The following is a 20,288-nucleotide window of genomic DNA, read 5'->3' on the forward strand; positions in this document are numbered from 1 at the left end:
ATTCAGGTGCTGTTAACACTGTCTGAAGATGTGTTTATGAGGAGTGTGTGTGTGTATGAGTGCATTCTTTTATACCTCCTATATATTTTGGTAATATTCAACTTTCCAATTTATATACTTATTCATCTTGAGCAGCTATCTTATAGGCTCCATAGGTTTGTTGGACAGATCTAAGGAAGAAAAGGAAGTTTTCATTTGCCCCATATCAAGATTTACTCTTAGCTAGTTGTTCCTCATGTACCTTCAACATATACTCATGTGATCCTGTTTTATAAAGAAGGGTATGGAATGATGAACTACTGTAATGTTAATATATAAAAGAAAATTTGACAGCTTAACTACTGTTTATCTAGCAAAATCCCCATAGTAACTGTAAACTTCTCGTTAAAAGAATTGCTCATATGTTTAGTGTTGCCTGTTACTTCATTGGAAAACTATAGTATTTTTCTGGTGCAGAAAGATATTTTTGCTCTATTGAGTATCATTGGTTAGTTGTAAGTTTGTTTTGTGTATATGACATTATTTTGTTGCAAATGCAGACATTTTAAAATAGAGGTATATTTTTCAGTATAGCTCATATCAGATTATATGTAGGAATGTTTAGCATTAGTAGTTAAATATAGAAGCAGTATTGATGTTACATTTGTTGTTGTCCTGTCATAAAAGAAATTCTCCAGAATGAAGAAACTATTTCACTAAATTTGAAACATCAGCCTTACATAGGCTGCGTATGTAGTGGATACAGATTTTTAAGTACACTTGCTGGCTGATCTTCCTACTACTGGTTAGTAGTCTGTACATTCCCCTTTCTTCTGATTGCCATCCATGTTCTAAGCTGTGTTTCTTCTATTTTTTAGATCAGTGTGCTTTAATCATTAGATTTAGTAAATTAGCGTTAAATTCAATATTCTAATTTTTGTAATATTCTAAGATTAAACATTTATTTTTTAATTAAATGTTGAAATATGCAAGTCATTATTTGTGTATTGCTGACTAGAAATATTGTTGAAGTGTAAAGGAGAAAATCTAATTTTATATTGGCATAGAAAGAAAGCTTAACTTGTTTTCTTGCTCTTTTTTTATAGAGAACACCTGTTCCCAGCGCTGAAGCATTCCGATGGTTCTTTTAAAGCAGTAGTATATCTTATTTTCAAGGCATTTGGAAGTGAAGGGCAAACTAATGTCTTGTTTTAAGAAACTGCTTAGTCCACCACTGAAGAAAATATCCAGATATTATTTTCATTTTATGTATAGGGGTTTCTTCAAAAAAAAAAGTGGGGGGAAAGAAGAAAAAAAAGACATATAAAAATAATCTGGGAGCCTGGGGAATTGGCCAGTCTATTTACTTTCAATACACTGATTCTTTCTTTGATGTAATTTAGCTATCCTAGTGAAGTTGTTGTCTATTTTGAAAGTGGCTGTAAAAAATAAGTCTGGGTAAGCCCCTGCTGTAAAATCATGTATCTTTGCAAAGTACATATCTATACTTCATTTTCAAATATATGTGTTTCAGGACTGTAAACTGTACAGATAGCAGCTTGTATTTTGTGTGTTTAGACACAAGAGGACAATCATGTCTGAGCATCTATGGAGATTAACAGTTTGTTCACAACACTCCGGTTCTGCGAGTTAAATCTGGAGCAATAAATTTTAGCTTTAAATATTTTTTTGCCAGTTGTTTCTAGGAGCAGCAACAGCAGTGGCGTGTTTTGCCATGCATCTTTCCGTAGAGACTTGATGCCAAGTTTTACAAGACTAAAAGATGATGATGCATCCAGCAGTTACCTTCCGTTGTATTGTTCTAAGAGGGGAAGATATTAGGAAAGTTTCAATTAATCTTTTGAGCACTATATTAGAGTAGTGGTTATGCACTTGCATTGCTTACAAACGAGCTGTACAGAAGGGTATACCTCCCAAATCCTTAGTGTAGTTGACTTGTCTTGGGTGGCACTGTAAGACGGAGTACTCAGAGTAGTTGAAACATGCAGAATCTGTTGTATAACTTTTTTTTCTTTCTTTAAACAGTGTTTTCTAGGATACAGGCTAGAGTATCATATTTTAGGGGAGAAATTCATGACTGACTTTTTTTTCCCCCCAGCCCAACATGGGTTTTTTTTGTTTGTATGTATTTTTTTGTTTGCCTGTTTTTCTGCTTCTTTTTTGGTAGAAAAAAATAAACACTTAATAAAACATATCCAATTGTTTAAATTCTATGTATGATATTAAAAGTGTAGTTTTGTTTTAAAATTTCATTACATAAAGGCCTCCTGCATCGAGACATGGCTGGTACATTTTTAAGTTCAAAAGAGTGAAACACATTCATGGAAGTGAGGCTGTTAAATCTCTTTTGATCTTCCTTTCTCACAGCCTCCCAGTTAAAACCGTGGCCTTCTTGTAGGCCCTCCGTGAAATGCTCCATGTTTCCCATTCCCGTTCTCATCACCATCACCAGATGCTTCCATTCCTGAGAAGACAGGGCCACAGTCTATGGAATTCCATAAATGCAAACAGCCCCCAAACAAAAGGAGTAATGCTTCGTAGGACTTGAGCTACCTTTTCTTCATAATGTTTGGTTTTCTTCTGCAGTCAGTGTTCTTTAGGCTAGCCCATTATGATGGGCTATGATTTATGATGGCATGATCCCTAAGAGTTTTAGTTCTCCTCTCTCTCTCTCTCTCTTTTTCCCCCCAAATTATAAAGACTGTTTTCAGCTTCAGAAATAAGACAGAGTTTAGCAAAAACACATAGAGTATGCAAGTTTCCACATTACTGTATCTTTTTGTTCTCTAGTCACTAGCCAGCTATTTTAGCCTGTGACATCCATTGACCTGCTGACAACTTAGCAACATGGATCAGGTGAAGAAAAATAACTTGAGAAGACAGAGGATGATGAAAGGAACTGTAAAGTTTTAGAAAGACTAGCAGATGAATAATTTTAAAAGGCTAGTTGTAGTTATGAATGGGAAAAAATACAGACAGAAGAGGTTTTTGTAAAAGCAGAAGGAGCACTTCATTGCTAGAGTGCTGGCAAGGGGGGAGAAGGTACTTACAAATGCCAATGTGAAAAACAATATGACTTAATTTGCCTAGAGTATGGATACAAGGTCTACAGTTACTGTCAAATAGCCTTTTTGAAGAAAATTCATGATGTATTACACTTATCCATGTTTAGAGAAGAAAACCATCGCAAATTAAAACGTGCTGTATATTAATTTTGAGATAGCTTTCTACTTGATATATATTCCTTTGAAGGTTCTAGTTAGAATTTCTATTTCTGCTGTGGGACCAATAAGAGCTGTATGAGTTCTTTCTTGTTCCATTTTTAATTTTATTTGACTTTTTTTAACCGATTTGCTAATGAATTACGAGTAAGTGAAAACTTACTTTCACACTTGAATGGTAAGCTTGCCTGGCTTTTTGGAAAGTGATCATTGTTATTACAGAATTGAAACAAACTTTTATTCAGGCTACGTTAGGCATACAATAACATATGAAGATCTCATCGCTATGTACTGTGAGTCTAAAATACATGCTAGTATTGCATGTCTTGATGTGTTTTTGTTTTCTTAAAGAATTAATGAGTTTGTATATTGTAAAATGTGATTTTTTTACATGTGAATTCAATTTTTTAATGAAATAATCTGTTAATTATTGATATGGAGGAGTGCAGCTTTTCTTGAATTTCTTATGTGTTTTTATTCCTGATGTTGTTCTTTTTTAAACCACCCATTTTTTAATGTTTTGGGTTAAGCTATTTATGTAATGGAGGGTGCATATAAGGTTCCCTTTGGTGATGCTGAAGAAAGGTATCACTCCTCTGGCCTCCCCTCAGTTTTTTCCCTTGTAAGTTGATGTATTGAGAACTTGTAAAGCACATCATAGCAGCACTGAGGGAGTGATTGAAAGATTTACACTTTTCTTGATTCTTAAATACCAATGAAGTGTAACTTTTAAAAATTCCTTGCTGTATGTTTCATATTCAGAATCAAGAAAATTCAGAAGATAGCAGTCAGCTGTAAATCATATGGGGTATCTTTACAACTTAAAAATTACATCTCAGATAAGCCAAATAAAAAACTTTGTGTGAGAGGTCACGTACAGAGGTGTAGGTGAGGAGGTGCCATCATGCATCAGCGTTTGGGAAGACTATGGAAAGTACTCGGGCTGCTGCCGTGTAGAGCAGTGGACCCATCCCTTTCCAGCTCTCACTCAGCACCCTTATATCACAAGAGCATCAGAGTGCAAATCTCTCTCTTTCCAGGCCTTCATCCCAAAGTGGCTTTCTGATGGATTCCTCCTGTCTGTGCCCAAGTGGAGGGCATATTTACAAACTAGAAATGTGTCCATTCTTGGGAGGGAGAACAGTAATAGGCTTCCCCCAGGGTAAGAATATATAAAAGTGTCTCCTGTTGCTTAATTCCAAATACCCAACTTTCTTCTTCTAAACACATTCATAGGAAGCAAGAGATGGAAGACTTCCTATGAATTAATATTAAGCAGTCACTAAAAGAAAGGAATATTCCCTTCCTTTCATTCAGAACCCCTGGCATGTAAGTTGTACAATTAATACTAATGCATATAAAGTCTTTAAGTTGATAGTCTCTGTAATCAAATAATGAAAACAAGAAAGCAGTTAAATGAACACACTATTCAGGGTCAAATATGTTCAGCAAAAAACCGTTGTGGGTCTTTGATCATGGCTAGATTCACAGTGATATCACACAGTTGGTTCTCATGTAACAGCTAAATGTTTCAAATTTTGTTTTTATTAAATTTGGCAGTTTCACACTGAGATCTGTATTCCTAGTGAATAAAAGACAGTTACTATGTTAAGAGGGATTTCATTTTCACAATTGCAAGGAAGTCAGAGATATTTCAGGAACATGGGCCACAAAATGTACTCCTTTCACAGTGTTCTCCTATTCTGAACTGTGCAGTTATCTATTAAATTCTCTAATAGATATTTGTGTAAGGTGTATGTATGCTTGTGCAATTATTAAAAAAGCAGTTTTGGAAAACAGTGTATTTATTAAAGAAAATTACTTATGGGGCATGTACAAAACTGTAAAAAAAAAAAAAAACTTAAAAAAAAAAACACATTCAATTTGCCCAGTAAAGTTGTTTTTGTGAAATTTCTGTGTTGTTGAATAAAGGACTTTAGTATTCAAAGATCTCTTTTTCCATGAACAAATTTTTATTTGTGAGATTTTAAATAATCAGCATATGATCCTGAAAGTCTAATTTTTTTTACGATAAAAACATTTTTCGTTCTAAACTTGCTCCTACATCAGCAGAATGAATACTGTTTATAAAATTTTCATAAAATGTTCCCATTTTGTTCATCTTTTTTCTTCATATATTTTTGTCTTTCTTATATATTTAAAGGAAAGAAAGAACATGATGCCTTTTATATTTCTAAAGGCTATATTCTTGTTGAAAGCTTTAAAAGTTCCCCAAAATAGAGGAAGAAATGAGTATATCCAAACTTTCTTCATTCATTCATTATAAGAGTGACACGAGAAAGCTTTCCATGAACTCCTTGTGCTGTGAATGAAAAGTCTTGGTGATAATACTTAAAAGCATTAAGGTACATGAAGAAATACACAATACTGGAATTGTATCTTCAGCCACTCCCAGCAATACTCTGAGATTACCTTTTTATTGTGTTACTTTTTTATTGTAGAATATTGTGGTCCACCCTGCTTATTATTTGGTGGTGAAGGCACTTAACTATTACTTCACTGCTTCCCAGAACAAAGAGCTAATTTTTTTTGCTGCTTCATAAACTATGAGAAACTATTGTAGAACACAGTATTATATCTTGGAAATCATTAATATGGTTTCAAACATGGAGCGTTAGACAATTGAAAGAGTTCATGTTCACAGAAAAAAAGACCACATGAGAAGATTTTTGTCAATGTTATAAATTTCAAGATGTGTTCTGTTAGAATATCACTAGTATAAAATATCTTGGCCTTGGCAACCGAACTGGATTATATAGTGTGAGAAACATGAATTAGATAACTGGAATCATGAGAGTTTCTGGGTATTCAGCAATTTTGCAGGTGAGTTGCTATGCTTCTTTATTATATTTTGGTGTAAGCAACAATATGGCAAAACCAGATTTTCATGATAATACTTTCCTTGACATCTTCAAGGATACAAATGCTTTGAGGTTTATATGTAATGATAAGAGAATAATTCTTCAAAATAGCTTGAATTAACTAAAAAGGGAAAGACAGGGGAACTCTATAACTTATTTAGACATTGAACCAGATAATTTCATATGGCTTCTGGAAAATAATACACATTTTTAAGTGTCTTTATTGGTATCAGTTGTTTTAGTTGACATATTTTAGCAGAAGTTATTCCCCATTTTATTTCTACTCTTTTTTTGATGGAGAAAAAAATGTTATTTGAAATAAACACAGTGAACACAAATTTGAGATTTTATTTGCATGCATATCATAAGTATAAGGACATTTTTGCTTATTTGTAAGTTTTGTTTCTAATCTTTTAATAACTTGGTTTAAGATCTATATTTATGTCCTTTGCAATTCAGATTTTTTTGGCCATTTTTTTAGTCAATATTTATTATTTTCCATGTATTTATGTAAAATGGAATGTCAACTGTCTTTTCATTCTAAGTCTGTGCTTTGTTTACAATGTGTTTCTTATGACAAAATCATTCTGGTTAGCAGGTGTTGTAATTTCACAAATTGGAAGCAATGTCCATGTCTCTTTCCAAGAACAGTACTTTTAAAAGCCATTCTAATCATGTACAAAACTACATGTAAAGCATTCTTAATATGGGACTGAATTACTGACTTCTTTAATAATTAGATGTTAGGAGAATCTGGTTGCTTGGTTTGAATTATGATCTTCTGCTTACAACTTTTCTGAAAAGTGATCTTCTGTTTCAAATTATATGGCTTCAGGAAAATTGCACAGTTGGAAGGGAGGTTAAAAAAGAAAAACATTTAAATGGCACTGTTTAACCTTTGATATCATCATGAAACATATGTAACTGAAAATTCTTATTCATTATGCCCATCAAAACCTTTTCTCACTTTTCATGACTTACCATGTAATTTCATTCATATTTTAATTATTTATAAATATTTACAGTTTTATTAATATTGAATTAATGTGGGGGGGATGGAAATAGATTAATCTGTGTGTGCATATGTGTGTGTTGTTTTTAGCTGACACAATTCAATTCATGCTTCCAATAGCTAAGGGTCAGTGTAGATTATTAAACATCTTTCATGTAAAAGATTCTGCCACCATTCAGTTACAGTTGCAACTGAACTTAATGATTCAACATCTTATAATACTTCATATCTTCTCTGGGAATCAGGGAATTTGGGGAAGTCTACATGAAATCTTTTGAACATTTTAGGGGTGTTTTAATAATTTAACATTTCACTGTGTCCCACTTGCAGTCATTTGGAACTGTTTTGAAAATTATTTACACAAATTGCTCCCCAAATGTGTTATTTTCTTCATATAATTTGGACATTTTAGGTATATTTATGTATTATTGAGATGTCTATTTATACACATGTATATTTGAGCTTCAAGTGCACATGCAAACACTAATAGATTATTTAATCTGTAGCTTGTATACTTTGACCATAGGAAAAGACCTCTGTCCCCCTAAAATTTGTGATGTCTATGGAGCAGCAGCAAGAAGAATATTGTGAATAGTTTTTGTGTTTGCAAACCAGCAATTGATTTAATTTTTCATTTATTCAATAAGAATTATTGTGATCTTCAATGTGCCAACTACTGGAGATATCAATATAAATAAAATGTTCCTCCTGACACATTTACCATCATCATGAAAGTCAACTGAATGATTGAAATAAATACACAAATAAAATCAGTGGAAAGTGTTTGTGTTGAATGGAACAGGCATCATGTGAATGCATGGCAAGAGATGGTGGAGTGAAGCTTTTTCATTTAAAATTTTTCCCTGTTGAAAGAAGAGGGCAAGGCTCAAGTAAATACTCTGGGGTTGTAAAACCTGAGGTTAAAGTAGTGAACCAAAGAGACTGGAGTGGCAGAAGAAAGAAAGAGGAAGGTTCAAAAGACCTGAGACATGCCATCGTCCTAGTCCAAGTTGCTGTCATTTCTCATGGGGGCCACTTGAAGCGCTACCATAGTATTCTCTTTCCATTCATTCCTGTCAATTTTCAAACATTTTCTATGTTGCAGCCTAAGCAGTTCTTTTAAAACACATACACACAAAGTTCTTGGGATTCCATGCTCATTGTCAGCGATCTCCCGTTGCTCTTAGAATAAGATCCTAAATGTGGTTGCAAGGATCTTGCAGTTTAGCTCTGCAGTCTCATCCCATTTCATGTCATCCCTTTCTCCGTGCTCCAGCCATTTAGACTTTCTTCCATCCTCATAGTTGCAAGATAGGTTTTGCCTCTCACCTCAGGACATTTTGTTCATTTTGTTATTAATATCTGGAATCTTTGTTCCTTCTCTATTTTCCTGGATAATGCCTCTTTATTCTTCAGAAATTAGCTAATACACTTTTACAAGAAACTTCTCCTCAACTTTTATGACTTTGTTAAATTCACCTATTATAGGCACTAAAGTAACTTGTACCTCTTCATGCTGCTGCTGTTGCTATGTCGCTTCAGTCGTGTCTGACTCTGTGCGACCCCAAAGACAGCAGCCCACCAGGCTCCCCCGTCCCTGGGATTCTCCAGGCAAGAACAGTGGAGTGAGTTGCCATTTCCTTCTCCAATGCATGAAAGTGAAAAGTGAAAGTGAAGTCTCTCAGTTGTGTCCGACCCTTAGCGACCCCGTGGACTGCAGCCTCCCAGACTCCTCCATCCATGGGATTTTCCAGGCAAGAGTACTGGAGTGGGGTGCCATTGCCTTCTCTGGTACCTCTTCATAGCCCTTATTAATGAATTAATTCATTCAATAAAGAGATATTACACATTTATCATGTGCTCTTCTCTCTTCTAGGCAGCTAGAATATGTTCATAAGCACATAGGACAGAAATTTCTGCCCTCATAGCGTTCATATTCTAGTGGAAAGAAAAAAGTCATAAACAAAGAAGTAAATATAAATGTCATATAGTAATATATAATTTAGATACAAATAAGGAGAGAAAATGAGATTAGATATGCCAAATGGGGTGACAGGATGTGGAAGAGAGTTGGAATTTTAAATGAGTAAATTTTAAATGAGTTAGGGAAAGCCTAACAGAGAAGGTAACATTTGAGGTACAGCCTGAAGGAGGCAAGGGGCTTCCCAGGTGGCGCTAGTGGTAAAGAATCTGCCCACCAATGTAGGAGATCTAAGAGACACAGGTATGATTCCTGGGTTGGGAAGATCCCCTGGATCTTTCCCAAGGAAATGGCGACCCACTCCAGTATTCTTGCCTGGAGAATCCCATGGACAGAGGAACCTGGCAGGCTACAGTACACAGGGTTGCAGAGAGTCAGGCATGAAAAGTGAGTTAGCACACATGCTGAAGGAGGCAATTAAGTAGGTGAGTAAGCAATGTGGATATCTTGGAAACAGCCTACCTGGCAAAGGGAATAGCAAGTAACAAGACCTTGTGACAAGAAAGAGCCTGAAGTTTTCAAAGACCAGCAAAGTTTTCAAGGCCTGGTGTCTGGGGTGCAATGGGTAAGAGAGAGAATAGTAGGCAATATTAGAGGAGAAACAGAGACAAGACTGTGCTGTGTCTCATGAAGGACTTTGACCTTTACTCAGAGTGAGGGGAAATATTTGGAGGGTTTAATTGGAGAGAGAATGATCCAACTTATAAAAGGACTACTTTGGCTACTGTGTTGGATTAAGAAAAAGACTACAGAAGGTCAGGAATGGAAGAAGGGAGACCAGTCTGGGGAGACCATTGCCATATCCAAGTAGAAGAAAGTGGTGGAATTAGAGTGGCAGCCTTGGAGGTTGTAAAAAGGTTGAATTCAGCACATAGTTGGAAATGAAGGAAATAGAATTTGAATAGGTAGAGCTTTAGGTATGTAAGAATGAGAGAAATTAATAACTCCAAGGCCTTTGATGTGAATAACTGGAAAAGTGAAGTTGCCTTTCCCTTAACTGAGAAGCAAAGGCTGAATTTGGGGTTTGCTGCTGCTAAGTCATTTCAGTCATGTCTGACTCTATGCGACCCCATAGACGGCAGCCCACCAGGCTCCCCCGTCCCTGGGATTCTCCAGGCAAGAACACTGGAGTGGGTTGCCATTTCCTTCTCCAATACATGACAGTGAAAAGTGAAAGGGAAGTCGCTCAGTCGTGTCCAACTCTTAGTGACCCCATGGACTGTACCCATCAGGCTCCTCCATCCATGGGATTTTCCAGGCAAGAGTACTGGAGTGGGGTGGAATTTTGGGTTTAGATGTGCTAAATTTGAGCTGCTTCTCAAACATTCAAGATGTCAAGCATACAATTGGATCTATGGACTTGGAGTTCAAGGTAGATTTATGGGCTGGTGATATAAATTTTAAAATAATGAGCCTGGATGAGATTGTCAAAGCGAGTGTAGATAAATAAAAGAGAGGAAGGGCAAAGACTGAGATCTGGGACTCACCTGCCACAGTTGTATGTTCACCTTCATTCTAATCATCATTTAATTAGCGCCTTTCTTCCATACTGACAAAAGTACAGAAGAAATGGAAAGTGAAGTCACTCAGTCATGTCCAACTCTTTGCAACCCTGTAGACTGTACCCCACCAGACTCCTCCATCCATGGGATTTCCCAGGCAAGAATACTGGAGTAGGTTGCCATTTCCTTCTCCAGGGGATCTTCCCAACCCAGGGATCAAACCCAGGTCTCCTGCGTTGCAAGCAGACTCCTGACCGTCTGAGCCACCAGGAAAGTCCAGAGAAGAAATGGAAACCCAGGAAAAACTACAGGTGAATTCTTCCATTTCCCCCTCTTCCCAGTGACCCATATTCTTTTGACCTTTTGTTACCTCAATCCTTACCCTTCATCCACAAGTGACTGATTATTCATCCCCCTCAATTTATCCCATCTCCACTGCATACAAAAGCTTACATTCATTATTTGTATTTATTCACAAACATTCTAATGCAATAATTATATACAACAATCTTTTCTCCTAAAATACATGTATATACATGAAGTTCAATGTTTAATGCTGACCAAAATTAGTGCATTAAAAAAATAAAGCATAATTCTGTACTCAGTATAATTTATCTGTCTGTTAGAAATTCCATCAAAAGATATAAAATCATTTCTCTTATTTAACATCTCTGGGAACCTAAATGTTTGAGCAGAAAGTGGATAGATACTAAAACTACAAATTGAGAATGAAGATTGTTTAGTTGAATCCCAGTCATAAGAAAGGAATGAGGTTTTCAAACATGTCTAAACTTTCCTTCATGAAGAGCAAGCTGGCTCATGACTATAAAAGTGAGAGTGAAAATTTCTTAGTATTTGTTGTTTTTCTTCTTTGCCCTTGATTCTTTACAGAGATAGTCATGCCTATTTTCATTAATAGCCTAAATGCACTTCAGAGAATGTGACTAGAAGTGTTCCTTCATTATTGTATACAAGAGAAAGCATTTTGTACCCGAATTTCCTTAGACCTGAGTTTTCCATTCCAGACCTACCATTTGACAGAAATCTCTGTCTATCACAAGTTTCCCACTGAATCCTTATCACCAGAGTTCTGAGGATTAAACAATCAGTTCAGTTCAGTCGCTCAGTCATGTCTGACTCTTTTCGAGTCCATGGGCTGCAGCATGCCAGCCCTCCATCACCAACTCCCAGAGTTTACTCAAACTCATGTCCATTGAGTTAGTGATACCACCCAACCATTGCATCCTGTCATCCCCTTCTCCTCCCACCTTCAATCTTTCCCAGCATCAGGGTCTTTTCAAATGAGTCAGTTCTTCCTATCAGGTGGCTACAGTATTGGAGCTTCAGCTTCAGGACTGATCTCCTTTAGGATGAACTGGTTGGATCTCCTTGCAGTCCAAGGGACTCTCAAGAGTCTTCAACACCACGGTTCAAAAGCATCAATTCTTCGGTACTCAGCTTTCTTTATAGTCCAATTCTCACATCCATACCTGACTACTGGAAATACCATAGCTTTGACTACACGGACCTTTGTTGCCTAAGTAATGTCTCTGCTTTTTAATATGCTGTCTAGGTTGGTCATAACTTTCCTTGCAAGGAGCAAGAGTCTTTTAATTTCATGGCCACAGTCACCATTCTGCAGTGATTTTGGAGCCCCGAAAAATAAAGTTTGTCACTGTTTCCATTGTTTCCCCATCTATTTGCCATAAAGTGATGGGACCAGATGCCATGATCTTAGTTTTCTGAATACTGAGCTTTAAGCCAACTTTTTCACTCTCCTCTTTCACTTTCATCAAGAGGCTCTTTAGTTCTTCTTCACTTTCTGCATTAAGGGTGGTGTCATCTGCATATCTGAGGTTATTGATATTTCTCCTGGCAGTCTTGATTCCAGCTTGTGCTTCATCCAACTTGGCATTTCACATGATGTAGTCTGCATATAAGTTAAATAAGCAGGGTGACATGCAGCCTTGATGTACTCCTTTCCTGATTTGTAACCAGTCTGTTGTTCCATGTCCAGTTCTAACTGTTGCTTCTTGACCTGCATACAGATTTCCCAGGAGGCAGGTAAGGTGGTCTGGTATTCCCATCTCTTTAAGAATTTTCCTCAGTTTGTTGTGAGCCACACAGTCAAAGGCTTTGGCATAGTCAATAAAGCAGAAGTAGATGTTTTTCTGGAACTCTCTTGCTTTTTCAATGATCCAACGGATGTTGGCAATTTGATCTCTCGTTCCTCTGCCTTTTCTAAAACCAGCTTGAACATCTGGAAGTTCTTGTTTCACATACTGTTGAGACCTGACTTGGAGAATTTTGAGCATTACTTTACTAGCGTGTGAGATGAGTACAATTGTGCAGTAGTTTGAACATTCTTTTGCATTGCCTTTCTTTGGGATCGGAATGAAAACTGACCTTTTCCAGTCCTGTGACCACTGCTGAGTTTTCCAAATTTGCTGGCCTATTGAGTGAAGCACTGTCACAGTATCATCTTTTACGATTTGAAATAGCTCAATTGGAATTCCATCACCTCCACTAGCTTTCTTCTTATTGATGCTTCCTAAGGCCCACTTGACTTCACATTCCAGGATGTCTGGCTCTAGGTGAGTGATCACACCATTGTGGTTATCTGGGTTATGAAGATCTTTTTTGTATAGTTCTGTGTGTTCTTGCCACCTCTTCTTAATATCTTCTGCTTCTGTTAGGTCCATACCATTTATGTCCTTTATCGATCCCCTCTTTGCATGAAATGTTCCCTTGGTATCTCTAATTTTCTTGAAGAGATCTCTAGTGTTTCCCATTCTATTGTTTTCCTCTATTTCTTTGCATTGATCACTGAGAAAGGCTTACTTATTTCTCCTTACTATTCTTTGGAACTCCGCATTCAAATGGGTATAGCTTTCCTTTTCTCCTTTCATTTCTCTTCTTTTTACAGGTATTTGTAAGATCTCCTCAGACAACTATTCTGCCTTTTTGCATTTCTTTTAAACAATGATTAAACAATGAGTAGTTCCAAATCTGAAAGAAACAAATGGTAATTATTTCAGTCCTTTAAAATCTCAAGGACCCTCAATATATTCAAAACAAGAAAACAAGGAATGACAACAACAAAAACTGAAATGCTTGATTTCACAGTTTGATGGAAAATGTTGAGACCCATACGAAACGTGAATAAAAAAACCTGAAAAAAATTTAGTGGTAAAACTACAGTTGACATGTTCTTTGGCAATCTGAGCAACTTTGTCCCCATGGATAGCTGTAGAACTTCTGAGGGTTATCGACAGATTCACAATTAAGAAAAACATTACATAAGTTTCCACTCTATCTGTTGCATCAAGTAAGGGTTAATTTATACCCTGAATTATTAAATGCACTCCCATACTATGACAAAATTGTAAACCTGAGAAAACGCAATACTTTCCAGTTTTATAAAGTCTGTCAGAGACTTTCTTAAGTGGCTAATTTAGAGGAAGCTGGCACACAATTTGAAGATGTAATTTGAGTCGTGGCTGATGATATACTTTTACTTGTTTAGCCTTTTATGCAGCTTGTTTGCATTACTTGAACAGATTTGCTGTTTCTATTCTAACTGCATTGTGTATGGCATGAGGAATGCTGATTAATTCTTGTCCGTAATCATCACAACTCTGCCAATGTTGAACATTTATATCCTTCATTACATAATCTATGTATGCATTCCTTATGTTATTAGTGGGAGTAGCATGTAATAGGTAAACAAACCTGTTCTTGATTTAAATTAAAAATCACTGTTGATCCTTTTCCATCTTTAACAGAAACTGCCTTAGATGGAGGAATCTGGCATAGGTTTTATCTGTTTCAAGTAGCTTTAATTAGAATTCTTTAATTGTCCCTACAGCTGCCACCAATAGTAAACTCTAAAATATCAATTGTAATTGGAAGATAAATTTGCATTTTATTCATGACATAAAGTTAATATGTCTTACTTTGTGAATTTTGAGACAGTGAGGCTATTCACTGCCGTTGGAGTGTGGCTGAATAGCCCTTTTCAATCATTTTAATACTTACACTGTACGTGACTGTCTCATCTACTTACCTTTAAAAAGAGAATTAAGTAAACAATGACTCCTAGGTGAACCTTATTTAATAAATTACTTACTGGTTTATTCAGAGACTCCTGAGGAAATAGATTCTTAAATGATGGGTTATAGTTTCAAAAAGGCATTTCACTAGAAGTCCTAAAGCATTTAAAAGGAAGTAAAGTATGTCACTCTTTATGTGTGCATGCTAAGTCCCTTCAGTCATGTCTGACTCTTTTCGACCCTATGGACTGTAGCCTGCCAGGCTCCTCTGTCCATGGGATTCTCCATGCAAGAGTACTGGAGCTGGTTGCCATGCCCTCCTCCAGGCAGTCTTCCCGACACAGGGATCACTTCCATGTCACTTAAGTCTTCTGCATTGGCAGGCAGGTTCTTTACCACCAGTGCCACCTGGGAGCCCACTCTTTATGCTCCTAGTCAAATTACAACTGCAGAGTTGTATAAAGGATGAAAAAATAAATAGATAACAAAAAATCTAGTGTATCCATATCTTCATAAGTATGTTTCTAAATTTCTCAGACTTTTCTTGAGTTGCTAAGTTGGAACCACAAATCAGATGGTTAGATTCAATATAATTAGCTTCTTGTTTTCTAGAAGAGTAAATGAAGTACTGGTTTGTAGGAAAATCATTCTGTTGAGAATTTTTTATTTCAGCAAGTCACTTTAAGGTAAAAACTGTAACTACTCACAATGGTAGGAATGAAAGGAAACAATGAAAGGAGTTTTTTATGTCAGGTAATTGAAAAGTCCTAAGGAAAGACTCAGACCTCTCTGCCTGTAGTACTGTAAGTTGGTTTTATTTTGAGGCCTTATTGATTTATGTTTTGGCCACTACTGCCTGTAAATGTTTACCTTCCATTGCTAGGAATTTGTGTAAAGGGAAAACTTTTCTTTCCTGACAAATTTAGCAAAAATCCTGGAGCTAATTCTTGGTGGATCCAATTGGCCTATACTGGATTTTGTGCCCAACACTTAGCTAGTCCCTGTAAAGAGTGAAGCGCTGGTGTATCTTATACAAATGTAATATGAAAAATTTTGTTTAATCTTGGCCTGTCCTTAAGATCTGGGTGGAGATCAGCCTCTCCCTACCACATTTACTGAGAAGGAATTAATAGTAGTTTCCAGGGAAAATCAGGGTAATGACAGAAACAAAAAGGGAAATAGGTACCAAGGGCAGAAAAAAAAAAAATGAATGAAAGGGAGGAAGAAAGGAAAGATTGAAGAAGGAAAAAAAGAAGAAGGAGAGAAAGTACAAGAGAGAAAAGAGAGATAAGGAAAGAGGGAAGAAAGGGAGGAAGAGAAGGGGGAAGGAGGGAAGAAAGAAGGAAAGGGAGATGATGATAAATACCTACTACATCATGTTTTATTGAAGGGTTAATGGACAAGGAAGCAGCAGGAGGGAGGAGGCAGAGAAACATCTTCACTGGAATTCTAATAGGATAATTAATTTCTGTATAATTGTATGATAACTCTATTTAGTTAACTTGAAAGATCCATTTTTATTAATTAGTCATGTATATGCATAAACACACACACAACACACAGGTGCACACAATACCAGTATGTCTCTGATTGGATCTACATGAGCACAACACTATTTCTGGGATAAAGAAGACAATTTACAACGAGTTTGATAGACTTACCAGCAAAATTCCATTCCTTACAGTTAACCCGTTACTTTATAGAAATGTGTACAAATGTTGATTATGAGGAAGATTAGCTGTAGAATTATACATGAGAGGATTTGTTTCAGGGAACTAAGGTCATCAAATCTCAAAATAGAGACTAGATTTTCACCACCAACTTTAATGCCTTTCCCACAGATTGTTCAGTTGTATTTGCTACCTCATGGTTGAACCTTCATTTCACTGGATTCAGCCCAATGAGTATGATGGAAGCCAAGGGTTTATCAAGTTTCAGCACACTTAATTTTTTTCATCTTGATCTCAATTACTTTATGCTTATGAGAAAATTCTTATTTGCTATTCTTAGGAATGGCAAAGTTGCATTTCCCATTTATTATCAAATGATAAAACTGTGTATATAAGAAAAGACTTAAATGATTACCCTGAAGACAAAGATGGCGCAATTGAAGAAGCTGAACTATGGGTAGAAATGATAGCTTAATATATTTGTTCTTTGGTGGAAAAGAAAGTCTAAATTCTGTACACCAGAATTTCACTTAGGAATACAGGGAGCTCAAAAGTGTACTACCCTCAACTCTACTAAAGGAGTGGAGAATCAGTGTAGGAGGAAGAGCAGAGTCAAACCATAATAAGGGGGAGTGGATGCAGTGCGGGTAAATGCAGTAATTTTCCATTGCATGGGGAAGTGAACATTCTCATCATTGCTGGCACTTAAATCTCTTACTAGACAAGGAAGAAGTGGAGCCTGTTATACTGTTGGAGAAACAAGGCAGTAAGTAATTGAATCCATACTCTTTCTGTGGCCAGCATGAGAGAGACCACCCTCTTCTCTCTGTCCCTGTAGCTAAGGTGGATTGATTTCACATCCTTCACACTGAAGAGGAGGAGGGAGCCCATTTTGATTAATAAATGTATAGACCAGTGATTCAGGGGTGAGTACAAGATCTTGAGAAGCCAAATCAGATTAAAATGCATTTGTATAAAAATAAAACACCTACAATAGGTAATGCTAAGAAAGAATAATTTGTAAACTCCTGAATTAAGAGTCTCATTATATTTGAATAGTAAGAGGCAACTTTTTTTTCATTAAAATAGAACTTTACTACAGATATCAACATGAAAAGTTTGATCCAGGGACACTGCTGTGAAATCTAAGTATGACATTTAAATATGCTTATCAGAAGTATAATTACGCTTGCTTTTATTTATGACAATGAATGCTTTCAATCTATATGGAATATCTTATTTATAATAAGTGGTTAGACAATAATGACTCTCTATCCATATTTATGAATTTTCAATTTATTTGTCATTCCTGAGTCATTAATAGAATTTATACACATACGTATTAACACTAGATTTTTTTTTTTAAAGAGATGGTTGTCATCCTAAAAACAAGGCATTTATGTTTACAACATTGATAATATTGATACATTCACTGTAAATTCAATGTAAAAGCCTAAATGACAGTTGACAAAAAGAATTCTCATGTAACTTGATATTAGATAATTCAAATATAATTACTGCTGTAATTTTTCTGTAACATTTCACAAAAGTAAATGTTTAGTTATTTATTTGCATGTTTCTTCTTTAGGGTAAGAAGTCACCTAAGAGGATCCAGTACTGTGTTCATTCCTAAAAACATAGCTCTTCAGAATTAATATCACAAATAGCTCACAAACTTAAATAATTACATGAACATTATGTATTTCTCGAAATCTTCTACTAAAACATGCATGTGTGCTAAGTCACTTCAGTCATGTCTGCACAGTCATGTCTGTGCAAAGCTATGGACAGTAGCCTCCAGGCTCCCCTGCCCATGGACTTCTCTAGGCAAGAATACTAGAGTGGGTTGGCATGCCCTCCTCCAGGGGATCTTCCTGACCCAGGGATCAGACCCACCTCCCTTAAGTCTCCTGCATTGCCAGGCAGGTTCTTTACCCCTTGCACCACCTGGAAAGCCCTTCCACTGAAACAAGTATACAAATAATGTTGTGCTAAGTCACTTCAGTCATGTCTGACTCTTTGTGACTCCATGGACTGTAGCCCACCAGGCTCCTCTGTCCATGGGGATTCTCTAGGCCAGAATACTGGAGTGTGTAGCTTTTCCCTTCTCCAGGGGAATCTTCCCGACTCAGGGATCGAAGCCAGGTCTCCAGCATTGCAGACGGATTCTTTACCAGCTGAGCTATCAGGGAAGCCCTTTAAAGTAGACTCCAAACAAACACATTTTAATAAGCTTCATGTATTTTCAATGTCTGTAGCAGCATGACATTAATTTTCATTTATATTACTTTTTTAAAGGAATGATTGATATCCTTCCATATTTTTATTATTTTGGAAGCAAAAACATATGTAAAGCAATGGACATAACTGAAAAGCAATCACCAAACAAAGGCAACTTTGAAAGAAGCCTGCATTGTTGAGGTCTCTTCTCTTACCCTGCCTTCAGCCGTGGAAGCGCTCTTTCATCCAAATGACAAATAGTTCCTTCTTAATTATTAGTTAATGATTTTTTACTGGACATCAACACTGTGGTGTTTCATTTTTAAATGAATGAATTCATTTGTAAATGTATTAACTTTTCATATCTGATCAGGTAACACTTTCTTAACTTCTGTGAATGCCTGGTCCCTCTCTTACTTCACCAAAGCTCTGCTCATGGTGAATGAAGGACCTCCTAACTGGGCCTTGGAGTTCTGGAGACTTCTACAAGGCAAGTTGAAAAAGAGAATCGCTGACCTCCTCTTATTTGCCCTTGGTTAGTCATTTTAATATAACTGTATCACCTACCCACATAAAGGATATATCCATTACTATCTCAAGTTTTTAAAAAGTTAAAATGAAAAAATAAAAAGTTAAAATGATTTTCAATTGTTTGATTCCTAATCCCTTTTTTCTCACCCTGAATCCCCAATTATGATACTCCCAGCAACCTTTGTTTATGTTAATTACTTGCTATAAATAAACAGTTATCTCACTACAACACCTCACCGAGCAGGTGGAGATACGATTTTAAGGTGTGTTATCAGATCTAGACCTTAGTTTCCAATCTCACGTCCTCTTTTTGCTTCTGTGAAATCTTTGACTGGGTGTGTTTACTGCTTGTGCCAGTATACAACAATCCACACCAAAAATATTCTTGTCTGGGAAACCCCATGGCCAGATGAGCCTGGTGGAGACACGACTGAGCTACTAAACAACAGCAACATAGGTCCACCTAGAAGCAGAAAATACAATAGGATTAGAGGTGAAAGAGATTTATTCTGGGAAGGAGTAGGAGAAGGAGGGGAGGACTTGTAGAACGGAAAAGTTGTGTGGAAGGAGCATGCAGGATGAAAGTTTGGGTAGCACGCATGTTGTCATGTAGAACCCTTTCAAAAAAGATCTTAGGCTAATCAATCAAGTTGCGAATTTGCCCACTCCCTGAGGGCTTTTGTCAGGAAGCTAAATTTGCAGAAATTGCCCCTTTCATCCAAGTCAATGAATTTTTCCTTACCTAGTCTTATATTCCAACCCTCTTGATTAAGCACTTTCTAAATGCAAACGCTGGGCTACTTTCCAGGCTCTTGCTGGTACAGGCGAGCTAATTCTCACAAGTACATTCACATGCAGTCTCCATCCTCCCTTATTAAGCCCAACAACAACCAGCTGGGTTTTCCCAGGATTTAGCTTTAGTTAGGTCCTGGAATCCAGGAGAGGAGATGGAGGTTGGTCCTTTAAGGCAGGAGTCCCCAGCCTCTGGGATCGAATGCCTAATGATCTGAAGTGGAGCTGATGCAGTAATAATAGAAATAAAGTACACAATAAATGTGACATGCTTGAACCATCCCCAAAGCATCCCCCCTTCCCAGGTCCATGGAAAAAAATTTCTTCCATGAAACTGGACCCTGGTGCCAAAAAGTTTGGGGACCACTGATTTAAGGGATATCAGTTGCCATGTAGAATTGTAACTTTTGCGGCATCTTCTAACC

At 36.7% G+C, this 20,288-nt stretch overlaps 1 protein-coding gene across 3 annotated transcripts in view; it reads left to right on the plus strand.

Moving 5' to 3' along the window:
- CXXC4 (CXXC finger protein 4) overlaps positions 1–7,888 on the plus strand; it is a 30,589-nt gene extending 22,701 nt beyond the window's left edge. For all 3 annotated transcript variants that reach the window (XM_070791125.1, XM_070791126.1, XM_070791127.1), the window contains one exon: positions 1,086–7,888. Coding sequence is in view for 1 of the 3 variants with exons in the window: in XM_070791127.1 (XP_070647228.1) it covers positions 1,086–1,130 (45 nt within the window). In the remaining 2 variants the exon portion in view is untranslated. The remainder of the gene's footprint in view (positions 1–1,085) is intronic.
- Positions 7,889–20,288: the final 12,400 nt, after the last annotated feature.

This window comes from Bos indicus, chromosome 6 (genome assembly GCF_029378745.1).
Source record: "Bos indicus isolate NIAB-ARS_2022 breed Sahiwal x Tharparkar chromosome 6, NIAB-ARS_B.indTharparkar_mat_pri_1.0, whole genome shotgun sequence".
Taxonomy (NCBI): Eukaryota; Metazoa; Chordata; class Mammalia; order Artiodactyla; family Bovidae; genus Bos; species Bos indicus.